The sequence below is a fragment of the Dysidea avara genome, chromosome 6, assembly GCF_963678975.1.
Source record: "Dysidea avara chromosome 6, odDysAvar1.4, whole genome shotgun sequence".
Taxonomy (NCBI): Eukaryota; Metazoa; Porifera; class Demospongiae; order Dictyoceratida; family Dysideidae; genus Dysidea; species Dysidea avara.
Window position 1 is genome coordinate 897,758 of NC_089277.1, and position 27,276 is coordinate 925,033.

General features: G+C 38.3%; 2 protein-coding genes and 1 long non-coding RNA gene across 5 annotated transcripts; 2 read left to right on the forward strand and 1 right to left on the reverse strand.

The window, feature by feature from the left end:
• Positions 1–5,065: 5,065 nt before the first annotated feature.
• Positions 5,066–9,324, reverse strand: LOC136257599 (uncharacterized). 2 transcript variants are annotated; one of them, XR_010702082.1, is made up of 3 exons: positions 8,981–9,324; positions 5,244–5,337; positions 5,066–5,192 (listed from the first exon to the last, which is right to left on the reverse strand). It is a non-coding gene; the product is annotated as an uncharacterized lncRNA (long non-coding RNA). The 2 variants fall into 2 exon arrangements; XR_010702083.1 differs by having other exon boundaries at positions 8,996–9,317.
• A 107-nt stretch (positions 9,325–9,431) lies between these two features.
• Positions 9,432–24,308, forward strand: LOC136257587 (uncharacterized). Of its 2 annotated transcripts, XM_066050824.1 has the most exons (9): positions 9,432–10,661; positions 12,087–12,211; positions 13,196–13,521; positions 15,755–15,828; positions 16,857–16,962; positions 19,185–19,408; positions 21,746–22,045; positions 23,838–23,946; positions 24,006–24,165. In XM_066050824.1, the coding sequence occupies exons 1-9, from the start codon at positions 9,447–9,449 to the stop codon at positions 24,020–24,022; spliced, it is 2,496 nt and encodes an 831-aa protein (XP_065906896.1). In that variant the 5' UTR covers positions 9,432–9,446; the 3' UTR covers positions 24,023–24,165. The 2 variants fall into 2 exon arrangements, with proteins under 2 accessions (XP_065906896.1, XP_065906895.1); XM_066050823.1 differs by having other exon boundaries at positions 23,838–24,308.
• A 117-nt stretch (positions 24,309–24,425) lies between these two features.
• LOC136257592 (protein NLRC3-like) lies at positions 24,426–26,762 on the forward strand. The gene has a single exon (XM_066050828.1). The coding sequence runs from the start codon at positions 24,636–24,638 to the stop codon at positions 26,670–26,672; it is 2,037 nt and encodes a 678-aa protein (XP_065906900.1). The 5' UTR covers positions 24,426–24,635; the 3' UTR covers positions 26,673–26,762.
• The last annotated feature ends 514 nt before the right edge of the window (positions 26,763–27,276 follow it).

The window sequence follows — 27,276 nt, forward strand, 5'->3', positions numbered from 1 at the left end:
TCATATCACAGTGGTTGATATGAGTCACACAACATGATGTTAAGTGACTCATGTCAACCAGTTTGATATGATTTTGTATGACTCATATCAACCAGTGTGATATGATGTTGTATGACACATATCAACCAGTGTGATATGATGTTGAGTGACTCATGTCAACCAGTATGATAGTATTGTATGACTCATATCAACCAGTGTGATACGATTTTGTATGACTCATATCAACCAGTGTGATATGATGTTGTATGACTCATGTCAACCAGTATGATAATATTGTATGACTCATATCAACCAGTGTGATATGATGTTGTGTGACTCATATCAACCGGTGTGATATGATGTTGAGTGACTCATGATCATATCAACCAGTGTGATATGATGTTGTATGACATATATCAACCAGTGGGATATGATATTGCATGACTCATGCCAACCAGTGTGATATGATGTTGGTCAACCAGTGTGATATGATGTTAGGTCAACCAGTGTGATATGATGTATGACTCATGTCAACCAGTGTGATATGATGTTAGGTCAACCAGTGTGATATGATGTATGACTCATATCAACCAGTGTGATATGATGTATGACTCATGTCAACCAGTGTGATATGATGTTAGGTCAACCAGTGTGATATGATGTATGACACATATCAACCAGTGTGATATGATGTTAGGTCAACCAGTGTGATATGATGTATGACTCATATCAACCAGTGTGATATGATGTATGACTCATGTCAACCAGTGTGATATGATGTTAGGTCAACCAGTGTGATATGATGTATGACACATATCAACCAGTGGGATATGATGTTGTGTGACTCATATCAACCAGTGTGATATGATGTTGTGTGACTCATATCAACCGGTGTGATATGATGTTGAGTGACTCATGATCATATCAACCAGTGTGATATGATGTTGTATGACTCAGTGTGATATGAATCATGCCAACCAGTGTGATATGATGTTGTGTGACTCGTATCAACCAGTGTGATATGATGTTGAGTGACTCATGATCATATCAACCAGTGTGATATGATGTTGTATGACACATATCAACCAGTGTGATGTGATGTATGACTCATGTCAATCAGTATGATATGATGTTGTGTGACTCGTATCAACCAGTGTGATATAATGTTGAGTGACTCATGATCATATCAACCAGTGTGATATGATGTTGTATGACACATATCAACCAGTGTGATGTGATGTATGACTCATGTCAATCAGTATGATATGATGTTGTATGACTCATGTCAACCAGTATGATATGATGTTGTGTGACTCAGGTCAACCAGTGTACTATGATGTTGTACGGCTCATATCAACCAGTGTGATATGATGTTGTATGACTCATGTCAACCAGTGGGATATGATGTGTGATATGATGTATGACTCATATCAATCAGTATGATATGATGTTGTATGATTCAGGTCAACCAGTGTATTATGATGTTGTACAGCTCATATCAACCAGTGTGATATTTATAATGTTGTATGACTATTATATATCAACATGATGTTGAGTGACCCATATCAAACAATGGGATAATTATGATGTTGTTTGACTCATGTCAACCAGTGTGATATGATGTTGACAACATATCACACTGCTTGACATGAGTCACTCAACGTCATAATATCGCACTATAGATAGTTGACCTGAGTCATATCACAGTGGTTGATATGAGTCACATAACATGATGTTAAGTGACTCATGTCAACCAGATATTGAGTGACTCATATCAACCAGTGTGATATGATGTTGTATGACTCATGTCAATCAGTGTGATATGATGTTGAGTGACTCATATCAACCGGTGTGATATGATGTTCTGTGACTCATATCAACTTAGGCTCCTAGGCTATGGGTAAACACCTCGAACAGGCTCTGCCTTCTGTGTACACCCTCCAGTGCCTAACTGGTAAAGTAGATAATAACAATAATAACAACAATAACAACCAGTGTGATATGATGTTGTATGACTCATGTCAACCAGTGTGATATGATGTTCTGTGACTCATATCAACCAGTGTGATATGATGTTGACTCATGTTAACCAGTGTGATATGATGTTGACTCATGTTAACCAATGTGATATGATGTTGTGTGACTGATATCAACCGGTGTGATATGATGTTGAGTGACTCATATCAACCGGTGTGATTATAATGTTGAGTGACTCATATCAACCAGTGTGATATGATTGACACGAGACATGAGACATGAGTCAACATCATATCACACATTGACATGAGTCAAAATTATATTACAGTGGTTGACCTGAGTCAACATCATATTATCACACTGGTTGACATGAGTCACACAACATCATATCACACCAGTTGACCTGAGTCAACATCATAATATGATCACACTGGTTGACCCGAGTCATATAACACTGGTTGATATGAGTCACACAACATGATGTTAAGTGACTCATATCAACCAGTGTGATAATATCATGATGTTGTATGACACATATCAACCAGTGTGATAGGATGCCATATCAACCAGTGCGATCTTATGTAGAGTGACTCTTATCAACCAGTGTGATTTGATGTTGTATTACTCAGGTCAACCAGTGTGATAATATGATGCACTCAGGTCAACTAGTGTGATATGATGTTGTATGATCATGACTCATATCAACCAGTGTGATATGATGTTGTGTGACTCATATCAACCAGTGTGATATGATGTTGTGTGACTCATATCAACCAGTGTGATATGGTGTTGAGTGACTCATATCAACCAGTGTGATATGATGTTGTGTGACTCATATCAACCAGTGTGATATGATGTTGTGTGACTCATATCAACCAGTGTGATATGGTGTTGAGTGACTCATATCAACCAGTGTGATATGATGTTGTGTGACTCATATCAACCAGTGTGATATGGTGTTGAGTGACTCATGATCATATCAACCAGTGTGATATGATGTTGTGTGACTCATGTCAAGCAGTGTGATATGATTGACACGAGTCAGCATCATATCACACATTGTCATGAGTCCACATTATATTACAGTGGTTGACCTGGGTCAATATCATATTATCACATTGGTTGACATGAGTCACACAACATCATATCACACCAGTTGACCTGAGTCAACATTAGAAATTATCATGCTGGTTGACCTGAGTCATATCACACTGGTTGATATGAGTCACACAACATGATGTTCTGTGACTCATATCAACCAGTTTGATATGATGTTGTATGACTCATGTCAACCAGTGTGATATGATCAACATCATAATTATCACACTGGTTGATATGAGTCACACAACATCATATCGCACTATATAGTTGACCTGAGTCAACATCATATTATCACACTGGTTGACCCGAGTCATATAACATTGGTTGATATGAGTCACACAACATGATGTTAAGTGACTCATATCACCCAATGTGATAATTATATGATGTTGTATGACACTATCAACCAGTGTGATATGATGCCAGTGCAATCTTATGTAGAGTGACTCATATCAACTCATATCAACCTGTGTGATTTGATGTTGTATGACTCAGGTCAACCAGTGTGATATGATGTTGTATGATCATGACTCATATCAACCAGTGTGATTTTATGTTGACTCATGTCAGCTATATGATGTTGCTATATGATGTTGTGCGACTCATATCAACCAGTATTATGATGTTGACTTGTGTCAACCAGTGTGATATGATGTTGACTCATGTCAACCAGTGTGATATATCAACCAATGTTGACTCATATTATGTCAACCAATGTTGACTCATTTGATGTCAACTAATGTTGACTCATATGATGTCAACCAATGTTGACTAATATAATGTCAACTAGTGTGATATGCATGTTGTACCATACGTACTTTGCCACGTAACATACCAGTATGGTCTTATGTAGTTACCATACTATGTCACAAGCAGGATAGTCTATATAGTCCTACTTAGTTACCACACTAGCTATGTCATGCACATGGATACCAGTATTATTATAATTGTTCTGTGTAGTAACCATACTAGCCACAGATGTGCACACCAGTTATTGTCTAACATAGATACAGAACTGTGTTATCATAATGATCTTCTGTTGTTACTATTCTATGTCATGTACACACCATGCCAGTATACCTACTGTAACTGTATGTAGTAACCATAATGTTAGCAGAGTATTAGTGCTAGCAGTATAATATACATCACCTTCTGAAGCTGCAGAGACTAAATATTTATTTATATTAAGGCTTTACAACACAAGTGCTGAAGATCTGTAAGACTCCTGGTCCTACAGCTTGCAGGGAAAGGTGCAGAAAGGGAAAAAAATCCATGACTGGACTGGACAGCCTCAAATATAACGTAAACAGGTTTTATGTAGCTATTTGAGTGCATGGATTTTTTGGATGTAATTCTGGTTGTGAAAGACAACAGAAACCCCACTGAGTAGTCTATAGTATGTATGCATTGAGCTGGATCCTCAAAAATATTATTTTAATAACTCATGAATGCAATTACACACAACCTTGAAATTTGGCTCATTTGTAGCACAGGATAACCCACTAATTAAAAATATTAGTTCAAATGTCTGACACAATAGTTATGGCCAATCAAAATTTTCACCATACATTTCTTATGGGGAAGCCATAAAATGCAGTGTCCATAACAGCCTTTTCCCAAACTTGTAACAGAGCAAAACTACATGTGTCTGTTGATGACACCTTTGTTGTCACCACTAATCTGGTTGACTGAAATGTTAACTCCCTCGAGAAAAACAATCCACTTTTAATTTTTAGCTGTTTTTATTGATCCAGTTCAACTTGTGTATAGTCCAGGGGATGGACATACATCACCAGTAGCAATAATGTCCCACCTCTGCTTATACATGGTCATCACTTGCTTATACATGGTCATCACTTGCTCATAATGTCCCACCTCTGCTCTTACATGGTCATCATCTGAAGTATTGGGTTTGAGCACCCTCAGAGACCTATGCATTTTCCCAAGTTTTATTTTATTCACATGACTGCTGTGACTCTAGGCACAGCTTATAACTATCCACAGTCGATTAATATTGACATAATACAATGACAACTTATCACAACAATTCATGTGAAACAAGCAATATGTATATAGTCTGTATTACGTTGACCTGCACTCTCTGTGCACGATGTCAATTTTGTGGAGTCTTCAACCTATATAAACAAGGAAAGTTAAAAATCTATGCATCACAAATATGTTCTCACTAAATAGTGGTGGGGGAATCAGATAGTAGATAAATGATCCGCAATCTGCTCATGGCTTTTGTTGGTTCCATTTCTTTCTAGGCTTATTTATTTCCTGCAAATATGCAAGTTATGTCAATATACTTCTGTGTGTGTGCGTATTTAATGATATGTCTGACAACTCTGGTGCACACACATGTACGCTCACAGTCACAAACACACATAGTTACATGTACAAAAGCATCTCACATACATGTGCTTTGGGCATAATTTCTCATCCATCAGAACTTTTCTCGCAATTTCCCTGTCACACACACACACACATACAGACAGACAGGTGTGTGTGTGTAGCAGTACTGGACTAACCTGTGTGTGTTGCATGTGTGAGTGTGTGTGTGTGTTTTATGGCATGTCTGACAACTCTGGTGCACACACATGCATGTTCGCAGTCACAGCATCTGACATACATGTGCTTTGGGAATAATTGGCTATCCATCAGAACTTTTCTCGCAATTTCCCTGTCACACGCACGCTTGCACACACATACATACAGACAGATAGGTGTATAGTGTGTGCGTGTGTAATGATATGTCTGACAACTCTGGTGTACACACATGAACGTTCGCAGTCACACACACATAGTTACATATACAAAAGCATCTGACATACATGTGTTTTGGGCATAATTGCCATCCATCAGAACTTTTCTCTCAATTTCCCTGTCACACACACACACACGCACACACATACAGACAGACAGGTGTGTAGTGTGTGTGTGGTTAATGACATGTCTGACAACTCTGGTGCACACACACGCACGCTCGCAGTCACAGCATCTGACATATATGTGCTTTGGGCATAATTGGCTATCCATCGGAACTTTTCTCGCAATTTCCCTGTCACACGCATGCACACACAAGCATACAGACACACACATACAGACAGACAGGTATGTAGTGTGCGTGTGTTTAATGATATGTCTGACAACTCTGGTGACACACATGAACGTTCACAGTCACAAACACACATAGTTACATATGTGACTGTCTCAGTAAAAACCCAACTTGTTCGCACAATTAAAAAAAAAATCTTTATTCACTCAGCAGTGTCCAAGGAATGGACCATCAAAGTTTCAGCCTTCTGTGATGTATAGTTTTGGAATTATAGCGATAGACAGTAGGAAGAGCAAAGTAATCAATTTGTACAGCGACTATACTAAAAATAAACTACAGGTGCTTACATTCGCAGCCATAACTTCCGTTTGGATTAGTCTACAATGTTGCAAATTGGCTTAAAACGTTCACCATGGATCAGCACATCAGCCAAGGTATAGTATTAGTCCTGTAGATACTTGCGTATATGGATAAGAAGGCGGTTTGATAGAAGAAACGATGACAATATTGTTTACGTTTACCGAAACATAAACAAACGCACGTGACACGCATACCGTTGAAGCTAGAGAAACAAAACAAATATTTTCAAACTGTCCATGAACAGGCAAATAAGATGGTATATAGTTTTAATCGATTTAAGTCTTCCTTCTTTAAGTGCTGGCCCGATAAAAACTTGCATAATTTTTTTTGTAGCATGCGTAATTTTACGAATTATTTTTAAATTTCGATTTTCTCAATATGCATGCTAATCGGGTTTTTGCTGAGACGGTCACATATACAAAAGCATCTGACATACATGTGCTTTGGGCATAATTGCCATCCATCAGAACTTTTCTCTCAATTTCCCTGTCACACACACACACACACACACATACAGACAGACAGGTGTGTGTGTGTGTGTGTGTGTGTGTGTGTGTGTGTGTGTGTGTGTGTGTGTGTGTGTGTGTGTGTGTGTGTGTGTTGGCTTTCTCTCACTTGTTTAAAGGCTAGTTTGAAGGTGTAGACATTCCTTTTACATTGTTTATTGTGTAGCATTTTGTACTGAACAAGAATATCATAATATTTGTGGATATTGGAGGGAATATCATTGGAGACAGGTGGATTCCGGCAGGTACATGTTAGCAAATATTTCAGCAGCATTTCAGCAGCATCACTACCAGCTAACATAACATATAGCCTCTATGCCACAACCAAATAAATGTTTGATGCGGACTGAAGTGAATTATTTAGCTGAAGACTTATTCAACTTGGGTAAAACAATTTCCCAAAGTAGCACCTGTTTTCTGTTATTTTATCGAAACAATCTGAGTATACAGTGAAACATTGGATATCTGGTTAGCTAAAGCTACTCTACCTGCTACAAGTGAAGATAAGAACAGCAAACAAACAATGCTGCACTTTTTATTTTTTTTCTGCCCAACTGTTCAGAAACACTATACTTCACATTTTCTGAGGTTATTGTTATTATATGAAGCCTTACAAGGCTGTAGTTTTCCTTTTTTTTTTTTTTTTTTTCATGCATGACCACAAACAGGCTGTTCCATCAGACAAAGTGAAGGACTATGAATATCAGCTCTACTAACCTGTCAGTCTACTATTGTGGATACAAGTAACGTTATTCAAGTTCTAACATCATCACCTTGCAGAAACTATGGAAAATTTGTGTTGAACAGCAACAGCTGTCATCATGTGATCACTACTTTACAGAGTGCATGTTCGCTAGTCACAATTCGCCTAACAACTTCATTTTCATGTACCATGCCCTTCAAATTTGGTAGACACTAGCTAGAGAGATGCATATCTAAAAATCTACAGAACGATTTTTTTTTTGAGATTCACACTTGACAGGCTGGTTATCCCATGTTGAAAGACACTGGTGAGCGTTTTAACAATTTCTGCATCATCATTGATAAAAAGGAATCCATAGAGTTGTTCTACGTAGTGAGAAACCATTGGAAACGGCGTCACAAACCATAAGTAGGCTTGTTTTGAATGTTATGGGTGGTTTCCGTAATTTGTATCGTATACTAATTTAATTGTCTCCTAATGAAGTTTTAAAGGTTTTTCGAGAGTGATGTAGAACCTAAGAGCAAAGTGTCCTACCATCCTATTAGCTTTGTTCCACAGCCTAGGTATTAGATTATAAAGCTTGAAAGACAAACGGTTATGCTAGACAGCAGCTATGCAGAGTTAGGAGAAGGATACGTTAATGCTGAATTATCGAGTGGATGAATTGCGAATGTAACGGAATGTTTGTGTAGGCAAATCATGGCAGTAGGAACGTGTACTTACACACACTTGGTACACGTGAAAGAGCAGTATCTGTTCTGTTTCTATAGCAACACAACATGGTGAGTTGGCATCATGTGAAGCTACATGACAGTGAAACGTTCAGACAACTATGCACCTGGCAACAGAAGTTGCCGATACACACTCACAGAAAATCAAGCTGGGGGTTGTTCATTCCATTACCATTCACCAGAAGTATAAGTACTAGAATCAGCTTCGTATAAAACATTGTCTTCCTCTGTGTAAATAGCTAGTTTCCACATGAAATAAGTTTTTCCTGTAAACTTTATTACAAGGAATGTTTCACATTTCGTGCAATTTATGGAGTTGATTCCAATCCATGTGCAACATAATACTATACAGGACTTGCATAAGTGAAGCAACGGTTGCTAGACGAACATGTTTCGGGACAACTTTCTACGGCGCATATTGGGTCAGAATGAAGGTAACGAGATTTATTCACTAAGCGCTGGGTGTAGTGGCACTGGGAAGCTCTTAAAAATAGAAGATCTAAAATAGATCTTATCATTGGCTTTTTGAAATAGGTGGCTAATTAAATGTCAATACATTACTCACCGATTCTAACTTCACCTTTTTTAACGAGTTGGGTGGTATTTAAAAACACTGATTCGCTTCATTACAGCCTGTACTAAATCCTGCAAAAGCACTCTTCAGCCACAACACCGTTCCGAAACATGGCCGACAGCTACGGTTGCTTAGCAATTACGACGTTTTACGTCGTTTTACGTCATGCTGCAAGTCTCTATCCGTGCACCAGACCCTTTTTCTACACCCAATATACGGAAAAAAGCGGTCTGGCCACGCGAGACTATATACTGGGCGCGTGACGCCGTTCCAATACCTATTAAGAGTCGTACATGTATGGTATAACATGATTAGACACTCACTATTAACGTAGTCTTCCCACGCGAGACTACTATACTATCACCGAACTTTATTACAACTACTTACATCGTAGCCATACAAACACTCTTTTTTCTGTCCAAAGCAATGTCCACCTGCCACCATCGTCCACATAGCCATGACACGTGATGCAGGCATACAGATGACACGTGATCAAATCAAAAAGAAGGCGGGAAGAGTGATGGACAGGCGTGTGAGCACGTGTCATAGTCAAGTTGCCCAAGACTCGTTTGAGACTCTGGACGAAATGAACAGAAGCTTAAGCGACGAAGAACTTCCTATCTTTGTCGACTCGTTTCTTGAAGATAACACGTTACAAATTTATGATGAACCCGCTGGATCTGAGGATGAAGTCAATAGTTCACTCGATAGTCTACCGCTGGCGCCAAGCTCAATCGTAGGAATGTCTCCTTCTGTACCAATTGATGACGAACCTGGACCTGAGGATGAAAATGAAGTCAATAGTTCTCTCGATAGTCTACCGCTGGCGCCAAGCACAATCTCTGGAAATTCCTCTTCTGTAGACAAAGCAGCACATAAAAACTCAAAGAAAAAGGTGACAAAAACCTGCAGTCGTGAACCCACCAAGTTGCCTAAATATCAAGCAAAGCGATTTGCACCACTTGGTAGTAGCACCCCTTCAAAGAAACAGCGTGAAGAGAATAATAGCTCTCCTTCATGTGAAGAGAATAACAAGGATAATGTGATACTCCCTTGTTCATTGTTAGATGATTCTGGATTGATAGGTATCTGGAACCTAAGCAACGTGCTTAATTTTAATGGTTGTAAGGAGAAATGCGCCCTCAAAGAACACGAATTAACAGAATATGACGCCCTGAGCTATCACTGTGCCTTTGATAGCAAAACATCTGTTGATCAGAATGAATGGCTAATCCAGTACTTTGCAACTCACTGTCCTTTGACTACAGATGGATTGAAAGATATAAAGAATATTGTATATATAGTTAAAGGGAAGATTGTTTGTTTCAAATTATGGCTGGAAGTCCTTTCGGTGAGTATGTCTAGATTTTATCGCCTCCGTCGCCAGTTTGTTGAATTTGGAGATACCACCAATGCAGTAAAGCAACAACGAAGAAGATCATTATCTCCAAAAACATTGGAAGCGCTGACATGGATGGAGCATTATTTCAACAAAATTGGTGATAAACGGCCAGACAAAGATGCAATACTTTTACCAACGTGCTTAACAGAAAAGCGAATTCATGAGATTCTGTTGGACCAGCTGTATCATGGAGACGAGTCCAAAGGAATATGCCTTTCTCAGTTTAACAAGCTGTATCGACAAGAATTTAAGAATGTTTCAATTCCAAAGGTTCGCATGTTTGTTGATTATGTGTATACAGGGTATAAATGTAACAATGTGCATATGGTGGAAGGTTCTCTTGGTCTAATGATTTATTGTTTGAAGACCATCTTTTGCTTAAGACCAATCCACTGAGCCATATTTATATACCATATAGAGGGAAACTTTGGTGCTGGTTTTAAATCAGTGAATGCAAAAATTTGACAGATTTATTTTTTCCTAACCAGATTTGCATTAAAAATCTTGCATGTAATATAGGCAACCACGTAGTGAATAACTGTGTTGAGATGTTAAGCATGTGTCCTCTCAATCAGTCGAACTTGAGATAAAGGACTGCCTGAACTAACCAGTTAATAGAGCCAAGTCGCCCTGAAAGCTGTTGAACTCGCTAATGTACAGTTAGCTAAGAAAGTGGAAGACACATGACAGTGGAAATAGCAGCAGCCAGGATGGGCCATATTAATTTTAATGTTAACACCTACCCAAAATTGGCAAGAAGGCAGTGAAACATGGCATAGTGGATTCCATTCTTTCACTATGCTAATGCATTACCTGTCTCACATCTAAAAGAAACCTCCTTCTCCAACAAATGGTTTGGGCCATATAGATTAGTTGATGTGGTAACCTCTAACCTTAGACTCCATACGAAACACAGATAGTACTGTACCATTTTTCATTTGTGTTACTCCTTGTAGCACACACCTCTTAAATATATTGTTGTACAAAATGCGTGCAAGATTTGAGTAATTTGCCAAATTTTATTACACCAAATACAACTGCAACAACAATTCACCAAATTTTCCCTGTACCATGTGTGCTACAATCCTTTTTATCATTTCCAGATAGGTAAACATCAAGGTGTATTCACACTTTCATATAATGTGTATTTTGTGTGCAATCAAAAGATTTCAGGTTCAGTACCTGGTTATGCAGTTGGTGTTGCTGTTTCCTTGAGTAAGAAACTTTACCTACATTAATTGCTCCAGTCTACCACACTGTATTATGAGGACGGGTGGCCAGGTGTTAGCTGTGGAAGCGAATGCCTTGTGGTGTTGGATAGTTTATGGACTTCGGATCCTTTCTGTGTGAAACCTTCCTGCAGGCTACTAGTGCTGGCACAGGAAGATTCAAATACACAATATATACATGAGCGTACCAAGTGGCGGCCTGTGTGTCTTTAGCAGTGCACAGGCATGGTTCACTGGGTGGCAATGCTGTGTTTCACATGGCTGCCGAGGCTTTGTTTGTGTGTGCATGTGTATCTGCAAATTTGGGATACGGATCAATATTGTCACATCAATTGTAAACCACGATGATTTCAAAAAAGACTTTGCATGTACTACTACAAGCTCACTCAGAATGTTATGTCGATAAAGACTTGTATAAATTGCCTTGTTGATGCTTTGGTTATCTTTATTTTGGTTTGCATTATAGCAATGCCGATTTAGCAAATGTGATTTTTGCATTCTAATCAAACTGGAATCCAGCAAGGCCACAACATCAAGTGAAGAAAGAAAAAGGCTTGAAGAGCTGCTAAGGGATCATATTAGTTTGCAAAAGTAAGTTTTCATAAGTTAATTTTAACATTGATTTGTTCGCTATGTGTAACAAGTGTACACAAAAAATGGAATTTTCAACTAGAGTAGGGACCATAGCACATCGATAAAAAGTACTGAAACAAGCTGGGGAGTAGTGCACAATATTAAATCACAGTAAAACAAAAAGAAGATCCCTACTGTGCTGCAGTATGGATATACCGTCCATGACACTTCTTATTGTTTTACTGTGATTTAATATCGTGCACTACTCCAGCTTGTTTCAGTACTTTTTATCGTTGTGCTATGGTCCCTACTCTAGTTGAAAATTAGTGTACTTGTTTGTTAACTTTTTTATTATTATTATGACTAGTTAACCCACGCATACCATATCGAAAGAAAGAAATGGTGCCATGTGCCCCAGCTCTATCAATTATTGTCTGAAAATTGAAGTATCCATTACGCTTCATTGTCAGCTGTATTCAACCCGTTACACAGCAAATCAAGATTGCAAATCAAGAACTATTTGAAAAGCACCTCTGCAATCAAAGTGGCCACTATGAAAAATATGGATGATTTCCGTTACAAAGGGAAACCATCACATGCTACCGCCAAATTGACACTTTTCATTGTCAGCAAAGATGAATGGGACACAAAGGTGGACATTGGTTTATGCATTGTACGTACTGCGGTGTTCCAAAAGCACCTCTCGGGCCAAAGCGCCGTCAAACAGTGAAAAAATCAAGCCTTTATCGAGTTATACTTTTCTGAAGGCATCAGGCAGTCAGTCAGTCAGCCAGTAGAAAATTCCGTTTAAATAATTATAGCAACACTGGGAAAGGTGAGGCTGGTTTTGGGCGATGTTATTTCATGGGCAACGCCCACCGCTAGATATCTTTATCGTACTATATGATTCATACTATTTGTGCAGCTCATGTATAATGCATTTAAATACAATGTGAGCAAATTGTTTGAATTAAAATCTCCCATTCACTTTTATTCATGTAGCCAAGAGCGTCAAAGATACCGCAAGAACCAACTAGAAGCAGCTGAAACCCCTGGAGGATGCTTGTCCCTCATTATCGATGGAATGGATCAGAATAAGACGAACATTCCCAGCCTTGTCCGTGTTTCAAAATCATGTCAAAATCTTTGGACCCTTAGGACCCATTTGACTGGTGTTGTGGTCCATGGACTAGGGCATCACTGTTTGTTTGATTACCTGCAATGGCCCCATGATTGTAATTTAACGCTTACTGCCATCTTATTTATATTAGAAGAAATTTCCACATCAAGGGTGCTCCCATCGAAGCTTTATGTTCAAATGGATAATTGTAAGTGTATTATGGAAATTGCTACAGTGTATAGTATGTGTGTACCTATTTGCTATATATATATCAAACGATATGATAGTATTGTTTAAGTAGGGATCGCCCCAAAAATGGTGCAACGTTCAAAATTCTGCCTTCAAATGTAATAAAATACTTACAGGTGGCCAGATATGGAATTTTTTTTTAAAAATTGCTAAAACTCCATTTTTAGTCTCTCACTGCCAGCCTGACCACAGTCACAAGGCTAGAGACCAAACGAAGCAGTGCATGGCTGCCATTTCATGCCACATTAGTAAACTCAACAGTGGGATGTGCCTTTTTGGGTTCCGACAAGTGTAGGCCCTCTGTGTCTTGTCTTTCCTTTTATCTTCAATCGGGCTGCTTGTTTTCTTCATCCAACAAAACCATATCGAGACATTAATTTTTCGTATTAACATTTTCTTTCAGCAGCATATTTGATGCCACAGAATTGTTTCAGAGCTGGATTTCAGAAGTGCTTCAGTCCCGGTGCTACTATAAGAGATATACTAGCTAGATATCTGTAACTTTGTGATTAGGATCCCGTTTGCGATAGGTTCGTGACCACACCCATCAAATAAAGACCTAGGTTGACTAATAGCGATAGAGTACGGAGACCACACCTCTTTACAATCTAGTGTACATAACAGTAAACTAGGGCTGAGCGATAGTATCGATAGTGCGATATATCACGATAGTGATATCACTATCATAGTTATGATAAGCTCAGATCTGCATTATTAATAAGCTTTCTATACTGTTTTACAGTTAGTATTACCAGCTTTCTTATAAAGGAGTGGCCTGTAAAAACTATACCAAAAGTCCATATTTATCATTCGCCCACAGAGTTAATTAATAAATGTCCTGGTCATGTAAAATAGCTCTCTATAAGACTGCAAATCATAGCTATACAACTAAGACTTTGTTAAGAGCAAAGTGTTTCAAAAACTATCAGGATAGTATTCACTATCGCGATATTTAAGGAATAACTATCGCGATAGTAAAAGTGATAGTAAAACTTTTACTATCGCTCAGCACTAAAGTAAACATGATGACCTCACCCCACTAGCTAGCTACACACCCCTTGGCTGACTCTAAATACTCTAATGCAACAATCATGTGTGATATTCTAATAGAACAGTCACAAGTTACACTGTAGCTAGCTGTGCTACAACAAAACACTAAACAAACTAGTATATTTTTAAAGTCTATGCAATAAAAAATACTTAAACAAGAGATGAATGATGGTATTACAACATAGCTCAGTGGGAAAGTCCCTACTTTGGCACATTAGCTATTTTGTTCAATGCCAAAGTAGAGACTTCTCACTGAGCTATGCTGTAATACCATCATTTATCTCTTGTTTCACTACATAGTTCCCTACTTCATATTTATTTAAATTAACAATTTTTGATATACAGTGGAACCTGTGTTACGGTCACCTGGATTAAGCGGTCACCTCTGCATAACGGCCATGGTCACGAGGTCCCAAATATTTTCCCATACAAATGTAAGCATTGTGGTCTGCATTAAGCGGTCACCTGTCTAACGCGTATAACGGCCAGCCAACAATTTGCCTATGAATCACTGTATACATAACTTTCTCCTTCGTATAGCGGTCGCTACCTTTTATGGTGGCTTGTTAAGCCAATTTCCTGGTACCACAGCACCGTTTCAATTAATGCACAATTATCACACTTCCTGCCTTTCAATGAATACTATATAATCAATCAGGCTTTATTGCTTAAGCATATTCAATAGCTATAACCAACATTCATAGACTCACTTTACCCTTTCTGTATTAAATATTCAGACTGTATTGCGGTTGACGCGAGCCTCTTAATAATAATTACTCATTTATAACGGTCATAGCCACTAAAATGCTGCTGACCACCCTATGCAGGTTTTCTCTATAACAGCCACCTGTATATAAAGGCCAGATATATCTAGTCCCAAGGTGACTGTTATAGACAGGTTCCACTGTACTAGATTTACGTATGTTATGTTGATACGTACATAAGAAAACAGAAAACAGCTTAGGAAGAAAAGCAGTAATTATGCAAAGACGGTTGCATCATCATAATCTAAGTTGAAACCTATTGGACATCAAACATTTGAATTACAGCTTTTGAGGTATTCAAGCCAAATTACAAAATGTTATTTACAAAGTATTGGATGTATATAAAGTACTGTATTTAATACAATGTACAATTTTCAGGTGTCCGAGAAAACAAGGACAAGTTTGTGTATGCATTTATGTCATACTTGGTGGAAATAAACATTTTCAGTGAAGTAAGTGCAGTTATACTGTATATAATACATACAGATATGGTTGTATGTACCCAATTACTTATACTGTGCATGTTATGCAGCATAATCTGTATTATTATTATTATTACTAGCCCTTTGTGCAGGTGAAATTTTCAGTATACTTACCGTATTCCTTGCTAAGAAATTATTTGTGCCTGTGATACTGCTTGCTTACAAACTATCAAACTATAGCACATATCAATGCTCCATATATTCTAATCTGTACCCTTAATTAAACAAACTTAATATTGATTGCTTCGTAATTATAATAGCATGTTAGCAGCATGTATCTGTTACATAATAAAATAAATAATATTGCAAATGTACATATGCTATGTAAGGGATTGGTTTGCGTATCAAAGTAGATTTATCAGTTGACCACTTAGTGATGACCCTAGACTGTGTGTCTGTATATGCCTGTAGTATTCCAGTGTCATCTATCTCACTGGCTGCTCACTGAATTATTGGCATCCTTAAATGTACATTCCTTGCTGTGGAGCACTTATTGCATCATGTCATTATTTTGGCTAGTATTCAACTCTCGCTCCAAGGTAGTCCTTAGTTGCAAACTCAGTGTCTTTAATCTGTTCTAGTCTCCCCTTTTGTGGATCTATTATGAAGTTTCTTCTCAGTTGTCTTCTAGAAAGTGTTTCTTGGTACTGTCCCTGTTTCCTACTCTTCTAGTTCAATCTCCTGGTAGATGAATTTTTCTCCTGTTCACAATGGCTGCTATTCTTCATATCAGTAATTGACATGGTAACATGATGCTATTGTATTAATACACCTGATGTCACTCCTCTTGATATAGCAACGTGACATCAGGTAGTTATTATTATTTTAGTATACACTCTAGCTTTTGTATATAAATGATGTTGATTCTAATACAGGAGACATAATTTATGAGTTGTGTGTTTGATGGTTATCTCTGACATTCAGTAACCACACTCAATGATTTATACAATTTATTTGGTATATGCACTTTTGCATTATTTTAGTGGCATATTTTTCAGATCGAGATTGGATTTTTGATGGTGGGTCATACCCACGAGGATGTGGATCAACGTTTCAGTCAGCTTTCTCAATATTTAAGTAAACGTTCAGCAACTACAATGGAAGGTATGTATACACTGTGGGTGTGGGTGGGTGGGTGGGTGGGTGGGTGTGGGTGGGTGGGTGGGTGTGGGTGGGTGGGTGGGTGTGGGTGGGTGGGTGGGTGGGTGACTTCTGTTATGTGGTTTGCAAATTATTCTAATGAAATGGACACTAAGAAAAAGTACTACCTAGGATTGTATATTGTAGTGATAAATGGTGAATAAGATCAACATTGTGAGGTTGTTACTGTATGTTTAGATGCTCCACCAGGAATTTAGTATGTTAGCCCCATTTTCATTATAGCCCATGTTATGTGATTTTGTTCAGTGCCAACTTAGGGACTTCCAACCTATCATCATTCATCTCTTGTTTCACTACTTTTTATTAGGGCTGAAACAAATACTAATACTCGTTAATAGAATTTCGTACTCGGGTAGTTAAATTGGTACTTGAGTACTTGTTAGTCAGGCCACCCAGCTCACATGATGTATTTGTCACCAGGGAGTGACACTGTGACACAATGAAGTTTGATTGGCTTTTTTTGTCAGTAACAATAACATCAGTGCTTTAATACAGTGTGTGTATCATTGTTGTTACTTGAAAAGCTGTAAACTGTTTAAGGTTGTTACAAAACATGTCTAATGGGTATGACTACATGCAACTAGTATTTGTGAGTACTCGATTGTTAGTTATAGAATTTGTGAGTACTCGATTGTTAGTTATAGAGAGTACTTGGATACTAAAAAACCATGATCATTCCAGCCCTACTTTTTATTGCATACATCCCTACTTCATTTAAAAAAAATTTAAATACTGTTATTTAAAAAAATTTAAATACTGTTATTTTATGGTTTACGCTGTGTAGCCCCATTTCATTCAGCCCATGATATTCTCCATCAGAAAGTCTGTCAGTTAGAGGGGCTACATATGTCCTCAGATCCCTGTATTAAAGCCACTACCAAATCTGGAAATGGAAAATCCTTGAGATAATCTTGTAGACACATGTTAATCAAGCCATGCAGAGATGGCCCTGCATGTTGCATTACACATTATGCCTGAAATTTTACATCACAATGTAATTCAACTAATACAAATATATTGCAGGTTATATTACAAGTACATAATGAGTTGATACGTCTAAAAAAAGCCGTGTAGCAAACTTTTGCCTCGTCAATGTGTTCATAACTATAGATTACAAGGCCCGCACCATTGTTTGTCAGTTGTTAAGCACTTGTAAATCCCAAAAGGAAAGTGGTGGTTCACAAAATCTGTAGAGTCATCACACCCCGCTGCAAAGAACCAACTTAGAACTGTTTACCAGCGTGAAAGTTTAAAGCACACTTCATTACTGTAGCTTTTATTTCTAATCCAACAAGTGAATGTGTTACAATATAATATTCTCAATAGTACCTTCACGTATTATTTTGAAATACGTCAAGCGATTAGCCAATAGAATCAGTATTACACTTGTTTGTCAAGGTCCCTTGACATAATAATAATAGTAAATAAACCTGCAATACTAATTTGATTGGCTAAAATAGTGTGGTGTGTTTCTATTAGAAGTAAATGTCTGACTTGACAACTAGTGTTACCATAGTAATAGATGCTCAATGGCATAGCAAAAATATGGTTGCTTAGTAGCCGTTGCTAAGATAAATGTCATTTTGAGACCATAGCAACGGTTACTAAGTGTGATTGTTCTTTTACAGTATTAATTTTTGAATTTCTGTTGCCTAGTAACAGTTACTATGGTTGTTGGATTAATTTGCAATAGGTGAATGGCTGTGGTATTCGGGATTAATATTTCTCACATTGTAAACAGGAAGGAAATAGTGCTTGACTTCGCCTCGCACTTTTTTACTCCTTCCTGTTTACAATGCTCGCACTACTAATCCCGAATACCGCAGCCATCCATCCTCTTACATGCATGCTGCTTTCACCATTAAATTATTTTGCTCACGTGGGTGATACTAGAGCTGCAATAAACATTCGATATTCGTTCATAACATTTTATCCAGATACATTCGGATATTTGTTGACTAGTAAATTACAAGTGTTCTAGGCATTAATCAAAATTTTACTGAATAGTTTTGTATTCGTTGTTCAGCTGTGGGTGGATACCTGGTGTACTGAAAGTGGCAACAATAATTCCAAACTTTCATCTTCCTTGACTATTATTTATTTACTATAATTGTGTTCATTTAATAATACCATTTTATACTTTTGGTTGGTTTCCTTTATTATAGATATGTTGAGGTCAGCTAAGACGAGTAATCCAGATGTTGTCCATGCCTCTGTCATGGAGAAAGTATTTGATATTAGGAAATGGATCAGTCCACACATTGAAGTAATCAAATACCACACAGAACCCCATGTCTTTTTATTCAAACGAGATGCATCAGGAAAAGTAGTGATGCAGTACAAATACTGGTCTCATGATGAATGGATTGGTAATTGTGTCCTTTTAAAGGTATGTGCATCACCACATAACACTCTTACTGTACATGTATTGAATTGTATTAGCTAACTATACACTAATGTTTTAGCTGTGTTATGGGCAAGAGTGATTTGCCTGATATGTACACCCAAGCTCGAGGGCATAGTCTGAGAGCATGGGTACATATCAGACAAATCACAAGTGCTCATGATACAACTGATATGTACCATGCCTAGCAGGCTGATAACAGGCAACCAATCATCTAAGCCAATATGAGGGAAACCACTGGATTTATTATATAGACATCCCTGTAAAATTTGATTGAGTCAGCAGTAATTGTAATTACGCATTTATGAACAACAATAGGAAAATTCTATGAATGTCACGGGAAAATTCAATTTAGCAATTTTACAACTGTTTTACAGCTACTGCATCGATTAAAGAGTGTTCACCAAGTTTACTAAGTGGCAATGGGGGTAAACTTCAGGCTAGAGTAGTTATCTTGCTGTACTCAACAAGTGAACGTGGCCCGTATTCAAAAACGTGGTGAAACACTTATGAATAGGCTAGTTTTCACTTTAATCTAACATTTCTTGACTCACAGGATAGAAAGGGTGACCAATTGCCTCAGTCTGATCCCTGTAGGGTACAATATCAGACGCATGCTTTTCATCACTTGATTATAATAAACTCCCGCAGTTGATTTTGGCTTGAACTTTAAAAGAAAGCGGTGGTACATCTCCCTTAAAAGGCCAGCCATGGTTTAACTTAATGTACAGGCTTTATATGATATGTACCCTGAAATTTGCCTTTGAAGTTAGGTGGCTTCATGCTACATTTGTATTTATTATAAAACGGTATGCAATAAGTTAGTTGGCTTAAATTGGTTACAGTGCTGGGTTCAAGCCTTGATCAGTCTCGTTAACCTTTTGGTATAAACGGTTTTAGGTAGCAACAAAATTGGACTCATTAGGTATCAAAACACATATTGTACATTGTTGCAGTATGGTGTTGTACTTCCGATTCCCAAGAGAATAGTAACCAATCTTTAGCCATACAACAATTCCATTCTAAGCACATTGGCAATATTGATGTGGCACACTAAAGCGTGGTCTGGCAAAAGTTGCTATGGCTTCAGATTTCAATGGTCTACGGAGAAAAGTGAGGGCAAAAGTATTGAGTGTTCTATTTCCCTAAACACAAATAACTCAGCATGAAACAAATATGCAATGTACTTTTACCTAGTAACTTACTTGTTAACAGCACTACTCTGCTTTTCAGTATGATCACAGTGCAACCTTCCTTATCCGGACCTCTATTATCCAGGCACCTCCATTGTAGTTTATTGACCATAATGAAGTTTGGTTTAGATGGGGGAACCTAAAGGTTGCTGTTTACCTGTTTGGTGGCTTGTTTATTCTACTAATAATAACTACCACTTGGTTGCTAGGTGATAATGCATTTTTACAGCCCAGGGTAGTAACCATTAATGCTCTGTAGTGACTTCCCTCTCTGCTTCTGTTGAGGTGCCTTTTGGCGTACCACAGTATGTGTATATATACAATGCATGAATCGTTCACTTCTACTTAAATCAAAGAAGAACGGCAACTTTTGTTGGGTGAAGTGCATGTCATATTTGACCCGATGAGTGACAATCCAACTTGTTTACATAATTCTGTTTTTGAGATAAATACCATTGAAATACATTGGGTAAAAATGCATGTTCCAAAAGCAATTTTGTAACATTTCAATTACTCCTTAAACAGTGAAAGAAAACATGAACCAGAAAAACTGATATATCACTAGATTTGCCTTTTCATGGAGAGTAAGAATATCTTTTGTGTCATTTCTGTAAGACAAAGCAAACACGAGTTATGTGCGTTTGTGTACAATCCATTACCATTTAAAGCTTGACCAGCCTTCTTGCTTAATGGCATGGGTGGATATAGGCCAAACGCTGTGCCTTGATGAATGCCCCAGTTCATGACAAACATGATGGCACAAGTCCCAACTTCATATAGCCTGTTGCACTCATGAATTATGATCAATTAAATGAGCACCAAATAGGCACTGTACAAATTAATTGTTTTGATTTTCTTGTTGTCTGTTGCTATAACTCCAAAAGTACTCACCAGATAAGACTGAAACTTTTTAACAGCCCATTGTATTTTACCTGTAGACAACAAAGAAGTTGTAAAATGAATTTTGAGAAAATGCAAACAAGTTGACTTATGCCCAGCGGGTCACATATTCTACGTGTATGTAGTAGGCATGGCACCATACACCTCTTTGTGTATATCAGTAACCAGACTAATTTTTATTGGCATCTATAGAGAGTTGTGTGATGTGTATGTCATGTTCTGATTGTAGTCTGTACCAGTGGGAAGACCAGAGCTTGTGCAGCCATCACTGGTGAAGCAAGATCTTGGGCAGTTACGGAGAGATATCCCTAAATATGAGTTATCTGGAGCTCTTTCTCCAGAAGACAAGGAGAGATGGAATAGGGATATTTCAGATATTGAGAATCGTTTTGGCACTACCCAAGAGTGCTCCGGATGGACTTTGGACACCATGCTACCTGTCAATGAACGAAGTAGACCTGCGCCATCAGATGTAACTGTTAGCGAAAGAGTTCAGAAGTATGCTGCATCACATAACAGGCGTCGCCCGGTTAGTTATCGTGCTGTTATCTTTTGTGACATGCCAGTAGACAATAAACAGCATTAAATTAAATTTATCAACACTACAAATGAATGGGCTTTTTCATTAAATGTTATAGTTAGACTATATAGAGCTAACAATCTTACAATCTTGTATGGATAGGTAAGCGTTGGCGAGTGGTTAACTATTACTTGCATTGCTAATTCATGAGGATTATCAAGTTTGAGCCATGTGAACTTTGTTGTCATGCTTAGACAAATACCATATCCCTGTATCATTCACAAAACAGCATGAAAGGATAACACTGTATGCAAGTAGTTACCCCACGAGTGCAGCCTAAATCACCAGTATATAGAATTAGATATAGCATGTATATTTCTAGCATCACTGCCAGCTATTCTTGCCTTCTTGAATCACTAGTTCCTCTATACAATAACTACCAGGATTTGTCTGTTTATGGAAGTAATGTTTTGTGTTGGTACAGCAAAAAAGCAAGTAAGATATGGGTGTTGTAATAGTAACTGTCATCATTTCTTGGTTGGAAATAGCCTTCTTCTTTGTTCCCTTTGACATTCTAGAAGTTTGTGAAGCAATGGGTTTTCACTCACTAAATCACTTACCGTACAGTACACTTGTACTGTACATTAGGGATCACAGAGATTGACACCTTTTCACAATAGAAATTACACCCAACCCAGACTATCGATGCATTCATGGCACCTGGTCTATATTGGTTAGGCCCAAAAGTGTCTTCAGAGCAGCCAAATATGCTTCCAATAATTTGCTATCAAGTTTAATTTTGCGAAATTTTCTACTGACTGGCCTGCCTGCCTGCCTGCCTGCCTGCCTGCCTGCCTGCCTGCCTGCCTGCCTGCCTGCCTGCCTGCCTGCCTGCCTGCCTGCCTGCCTGCCTGCCTGCCTGCCTGCCTGCCTGCCTGCCTGCCTGCCTGCCTGCCTGCCTGCCTGCCTGCCTGCCTGCCTGCCTGCCTGCCTGCCTGCCTGCCTGCCTGCCTGCCTGCCTGCCTGCCTGCCTGCCTGCCTGCCTGCCTGCCTGCCTGCCTGCCTGCCTGCCTGCCTGCCTGCCTGCCTGCCTGCCTGCCTGCCTGCCTGCCTGCCTGCCTGCCTGCCTGCCTGCCTGCATGCGTGATGTCTTCAGACAAGTGCATCTGGACAGCCACAAAGGCTACTGACTATAGTGCCTTTTGGTATACTGCAGTACATATATTGCATGCAATGCATGCATCATGGACTTACCTTTGTCAATGCAAGATGCAATAAGGCTTCCTCTCTGCAGTTTTAAAGTTCTACAGGTATGCAGGTACACTGAAGAACTGAATTTTCAGTTCTGCAAGTATATAGAGGGACTGAATTTTCAGTTCTGCAAGTATATGGAAGGAACTGAATTTTCAGTTCTACAAGTACACTGAAGGGACTGAATTTTCAGTTCTGCAAGATTTCAGTTCTGCAAGTATACGAAAGGAACTGAATTTTCAGTTCTGCAAGATTTCAGTTCTGCAAGTATACGAAAGGAACTGAATTTTCAGTTCTACAAGTATACGGAAGGACTGAATTTTCAGTTCTACAAATATACGGAAGAACTGAATTTTCAGTTCTATAAGTATACGGAAGGAACTGAATTTTCAGTTCTACAAGTGTACGGAAGGGACTGAATTTTCAGTTCTACAAGTGTATGGAAGAGACTGAATTTTCAGTTCTACAAGTATACTGAAGGAACTGTTTAAAAAGAAGTGCATGATTATAAACACATGTGTATATTGTTTCCTGTTCTCTTCTCATATAGATTCAGATTGGAAAGCAACCAAGATCACGAAAAGACAACAGGACTATTACTATGCTAGAGCCGTTAGAAAGTGGAATTGCTACTGTACAAGAGGATTTATACCAACCTGGTGAATATGTGACATTAAAGTGTCAAAAATATAAAGAATTTTTACCTCAAATTGGAAAGGTAGTGGCTGTGAGTGATGCAACAATCAAGGTGGAATGGCTAGAAGGGGAATACGAAGAAGAGTTCAAATTTTGGAAAGGACGACGTGGCAAAATTGTCACTGAGGAGTTCCCGAAAAGAGCAGTGATGGGAAGAGTAACACTTACAGCCTCAATGAGATTAACAGATAGTGATATTACAATATTGAAGGACAGTTATGCTACAGCAGAATTTGTGTAACATTAATTATTACTGTTTTTGTGTGTTGTTTTTTTTGTGCTGAAAATTTCACTAAATTCTGTCATATTTTGACATTTAACTAAACTGCAAAATCGAACGTTAAATTGTTGCTTTTCACAGTAATTATGCAAATATCAGCAAAAATTCATCTAAATTGCTTGATTCTCCAGTAGGAAACAGAAAAATATGGGAAAATATGTCAAATTTTGCAGAAAATTTGATAAAATAGTTTTTCCCAATATAAAATAGAGATTGTTTAGTAGTGTACTCTCTTCTCACCTGAAGACCTACTACATCAGTACAAGGTTCTTCGTTGAACATGACCAGTGGCCACCTGAACAACCTAAACACTTCACTCCACTTGTCCTGGTCCATCAAGAAGGTCGACGATCTAAGAAAGAGACCACTGATATGGCTTCAGCTACAATGAAAGGTAACATTGAACAATACATTTCAACAACTAACAGTGAGACTACTAAAGACCTACAAGAGGTTCTCTCCCAGTTAGAACAGCCATCCAATAGTGGACTACCACGTACCCTCTTAGTAGAAGGATCTCCTGGCATAGGCAAGTCAGTGTTACTGAAGGAAATCTCATACCTGTGGGCCAGAAATGAATCATTAACAAAGAGTGACTTTCTATTTCTTCTTCAGCTCAGAGATCCTGCTGTACAGGAAATGAAATCACTTGAATGTCTTGTCCGCCATTTCTATAACCAGGGCAAGGAAGCTGAATCTCACCTACTACAAGATGGAGGAAAATCCGTCACTATTCTCCTTGATGGGTATGATGAGTTGCCAGCTGACTTGAGACAAAACAGTTTCATTGCTCATTTGTTGCAACATAAAGTATTACCAGCTAGTGCCATGGTCGTCTCCTCTCGTCCTCATGCCTCAACACATCTTCATGACAATGTCACTTGTCGAGTAGAGATATTAGGCTTCTCTGAAGAAGACCAAACTCATTTCATTCAACAATCACTAGAGGGACAACAAAAGAAAATCTCACATCTTAACAAATATCTTACAACTCACCCCACCATTGCTAGTCTGTGCTTTGTCCCCTTCAATATGACAATCCTTATGTTCCTCTATAAACAACAAGCTACTCTCCCGACTCGTTCTTCTGACCTGTACAAGTTGTTTATCTGCCTCACCATTTGTAGACATCTTGTTAAGTTGGGAAAAAGTTTGGAAAATGAAGTCACAGATCTTAACAGCATACCACAACCATACAGTGACATCATCAAAGAGTTCTCAAAATTCGCCTTCAAAGCTTTAAACAAAAACAAGCTAGTCTTCTCATTGGCTGAGATCAAGGAACACTGTCCAGCAATTGTTGACCATCCTAATGGCTTTGGTCTCCTTCAAGCTGTGGAATATGTTGGTTTAATGAGTAGAACTCACTCCTTCAACTTTGTCCATTTCTCTGTGCAGGAGTTCCTTGCCGCTCACTACATAGCTAGCGTTGCAGTCAACGAAGAGCGTTCCATCCTCGAAGAGTATTTCTGGAGCGATATACATTATAACACCTTTAATTTCTACGTAGCCCTTACCAGTGGACAAAGCCCATCGTTCAAGCGGTTCCTTCGTAGTGGAAGCGATGTGACCACCATCGACGATAGATTCCTCAAAGATAAGCTACAGAGCCTTCGCCTCTACAGAATCTTCCACGAGGCTGGCGATATTTCAACTTGTAAAACTATCGAGGGAAACTTTACTGATAAAGAAATCGACTTATGGGCCACTACTCTATCACCTAATAACTTAGAAGATCTAACAACACTACTAATCTACTCATCCTGTAGAAACTGGAAGGAGCTTAATTTGAGCAACTGCTATATTCAAGATTACGGACTCCAATTATTACACCGTAGTCTACACAATACTAACATCACAATAGATCACCTCTGGTTGAACAACAATGACCTATCTTCCTCCTCAGACAGCTCCCTCAGTGATATCGTCATCACCTGTAAGGTGAAAGCGTTGTATATTAGTGGTAACAAAACTGTTGGGGAAACGCCACAATTCTTCACCACCATACTAACACATCCTTCATATGTGATAGAGACACTGTACATGTCCCATAACAACTACACCGCAAGACCAGCCATGGAGTTGTTGTCTTCACTGAGAGAGAACAAGACAGTGAAGCAGCTGAGGATTGATGATAACAACATTTCTGATGATGAGTGTGGTGTGATCTGTGATGTACTGCGTGTCAATAATACCCTGAGGGGGCTGGATATGAGTGATAACCCAATTACTGGACAAGCCTCACAACTGATCCTGGATGCCCTCAAGGACAATAACACATTAGAACAGCTAGTACTATCCCACTACCCTGAGGACATCAAGAAGGAGATTACATCACTAGAACAAGTTGTTAATGAGAAGAGAAGAAGACGAGGATGTGACGTAAAGCTGGGAATTTTTTATTGGTGATTGTAGAACATTTCTTGTGTTATTACTAAATTGTATTTACCCGCCATTATTGTTATTTGATTAAATTAGTTGATTAGATGTTTTGTGGTTAACGAGACGTGTTCACTATACCCTCAGGGTATTTCCCTTATTATTAGTAATCAGCTGGTTGGTAATGAAACTATCAATTGGCATTGATCTAGCTGTATTTTAGTGATCAAGATGACGAACAGTGATCAAGCTGATAATCAACAAAGATCAAGATGTTGATCAATGAGATCAACACACAAATCGACTTGTATAAGACGAATATCATAGCTAGTTGTGTTACTGAAGACAACAACAGGTTATCCTTGAGTGGTTTAAAAATAGTAATTCTTTGGATAGACTATGATCATTCGAAAATATTAGAATTGTATGATAACTAAAACTTGTGTTAAACGTTTATTTGAAGTTTGTACTAACACCTATAACCAGCTGTATATTAAACTATTGAAGTTCATCATTTAATTGTAATGAAATACAAGTAATCTATAATAGTAGTCATGTACACTGAACCATTTCTAGGACTATTGATCCTAAATCATATACAGCTGCTATCAGTTCTATCATATAACCCAAAAAT

What these genes read in the sequence shown, in the direction of transcription:
- LOC136257592 (XM_066050828.1), top strand. Translation starts at nt 24,636, where the DNA reads ATGGCTTCAGCTACAATGAAAGGTAACATTGAACAATACATTTCAACA.
- LOC136257587 (XM_066050823.1), top strand. Translation starts at nt 9,447, where the DNA reads ATGACACGTGATGCAGGCATACAGATGACACGTGATCAAATCAAAAAG. An exon ending in TTATGTTCAAATGGATAATT is followed by an intron (nt 13,522 to 15,754) that starts GTAAGTGTATTA and finishes TACAATTTTCAG; the next exon opens with GTGTCCGAGAAAACAAGGAC. An exon ending in TTCAGCAACTACAATGGAAG is followed by an intron (nt 16,963 to 19,184) that starts GTATGTATACAC and finishes CCTTTATTATAG; the next exon opens with ATATGTTGAGGTCAGCTAAG.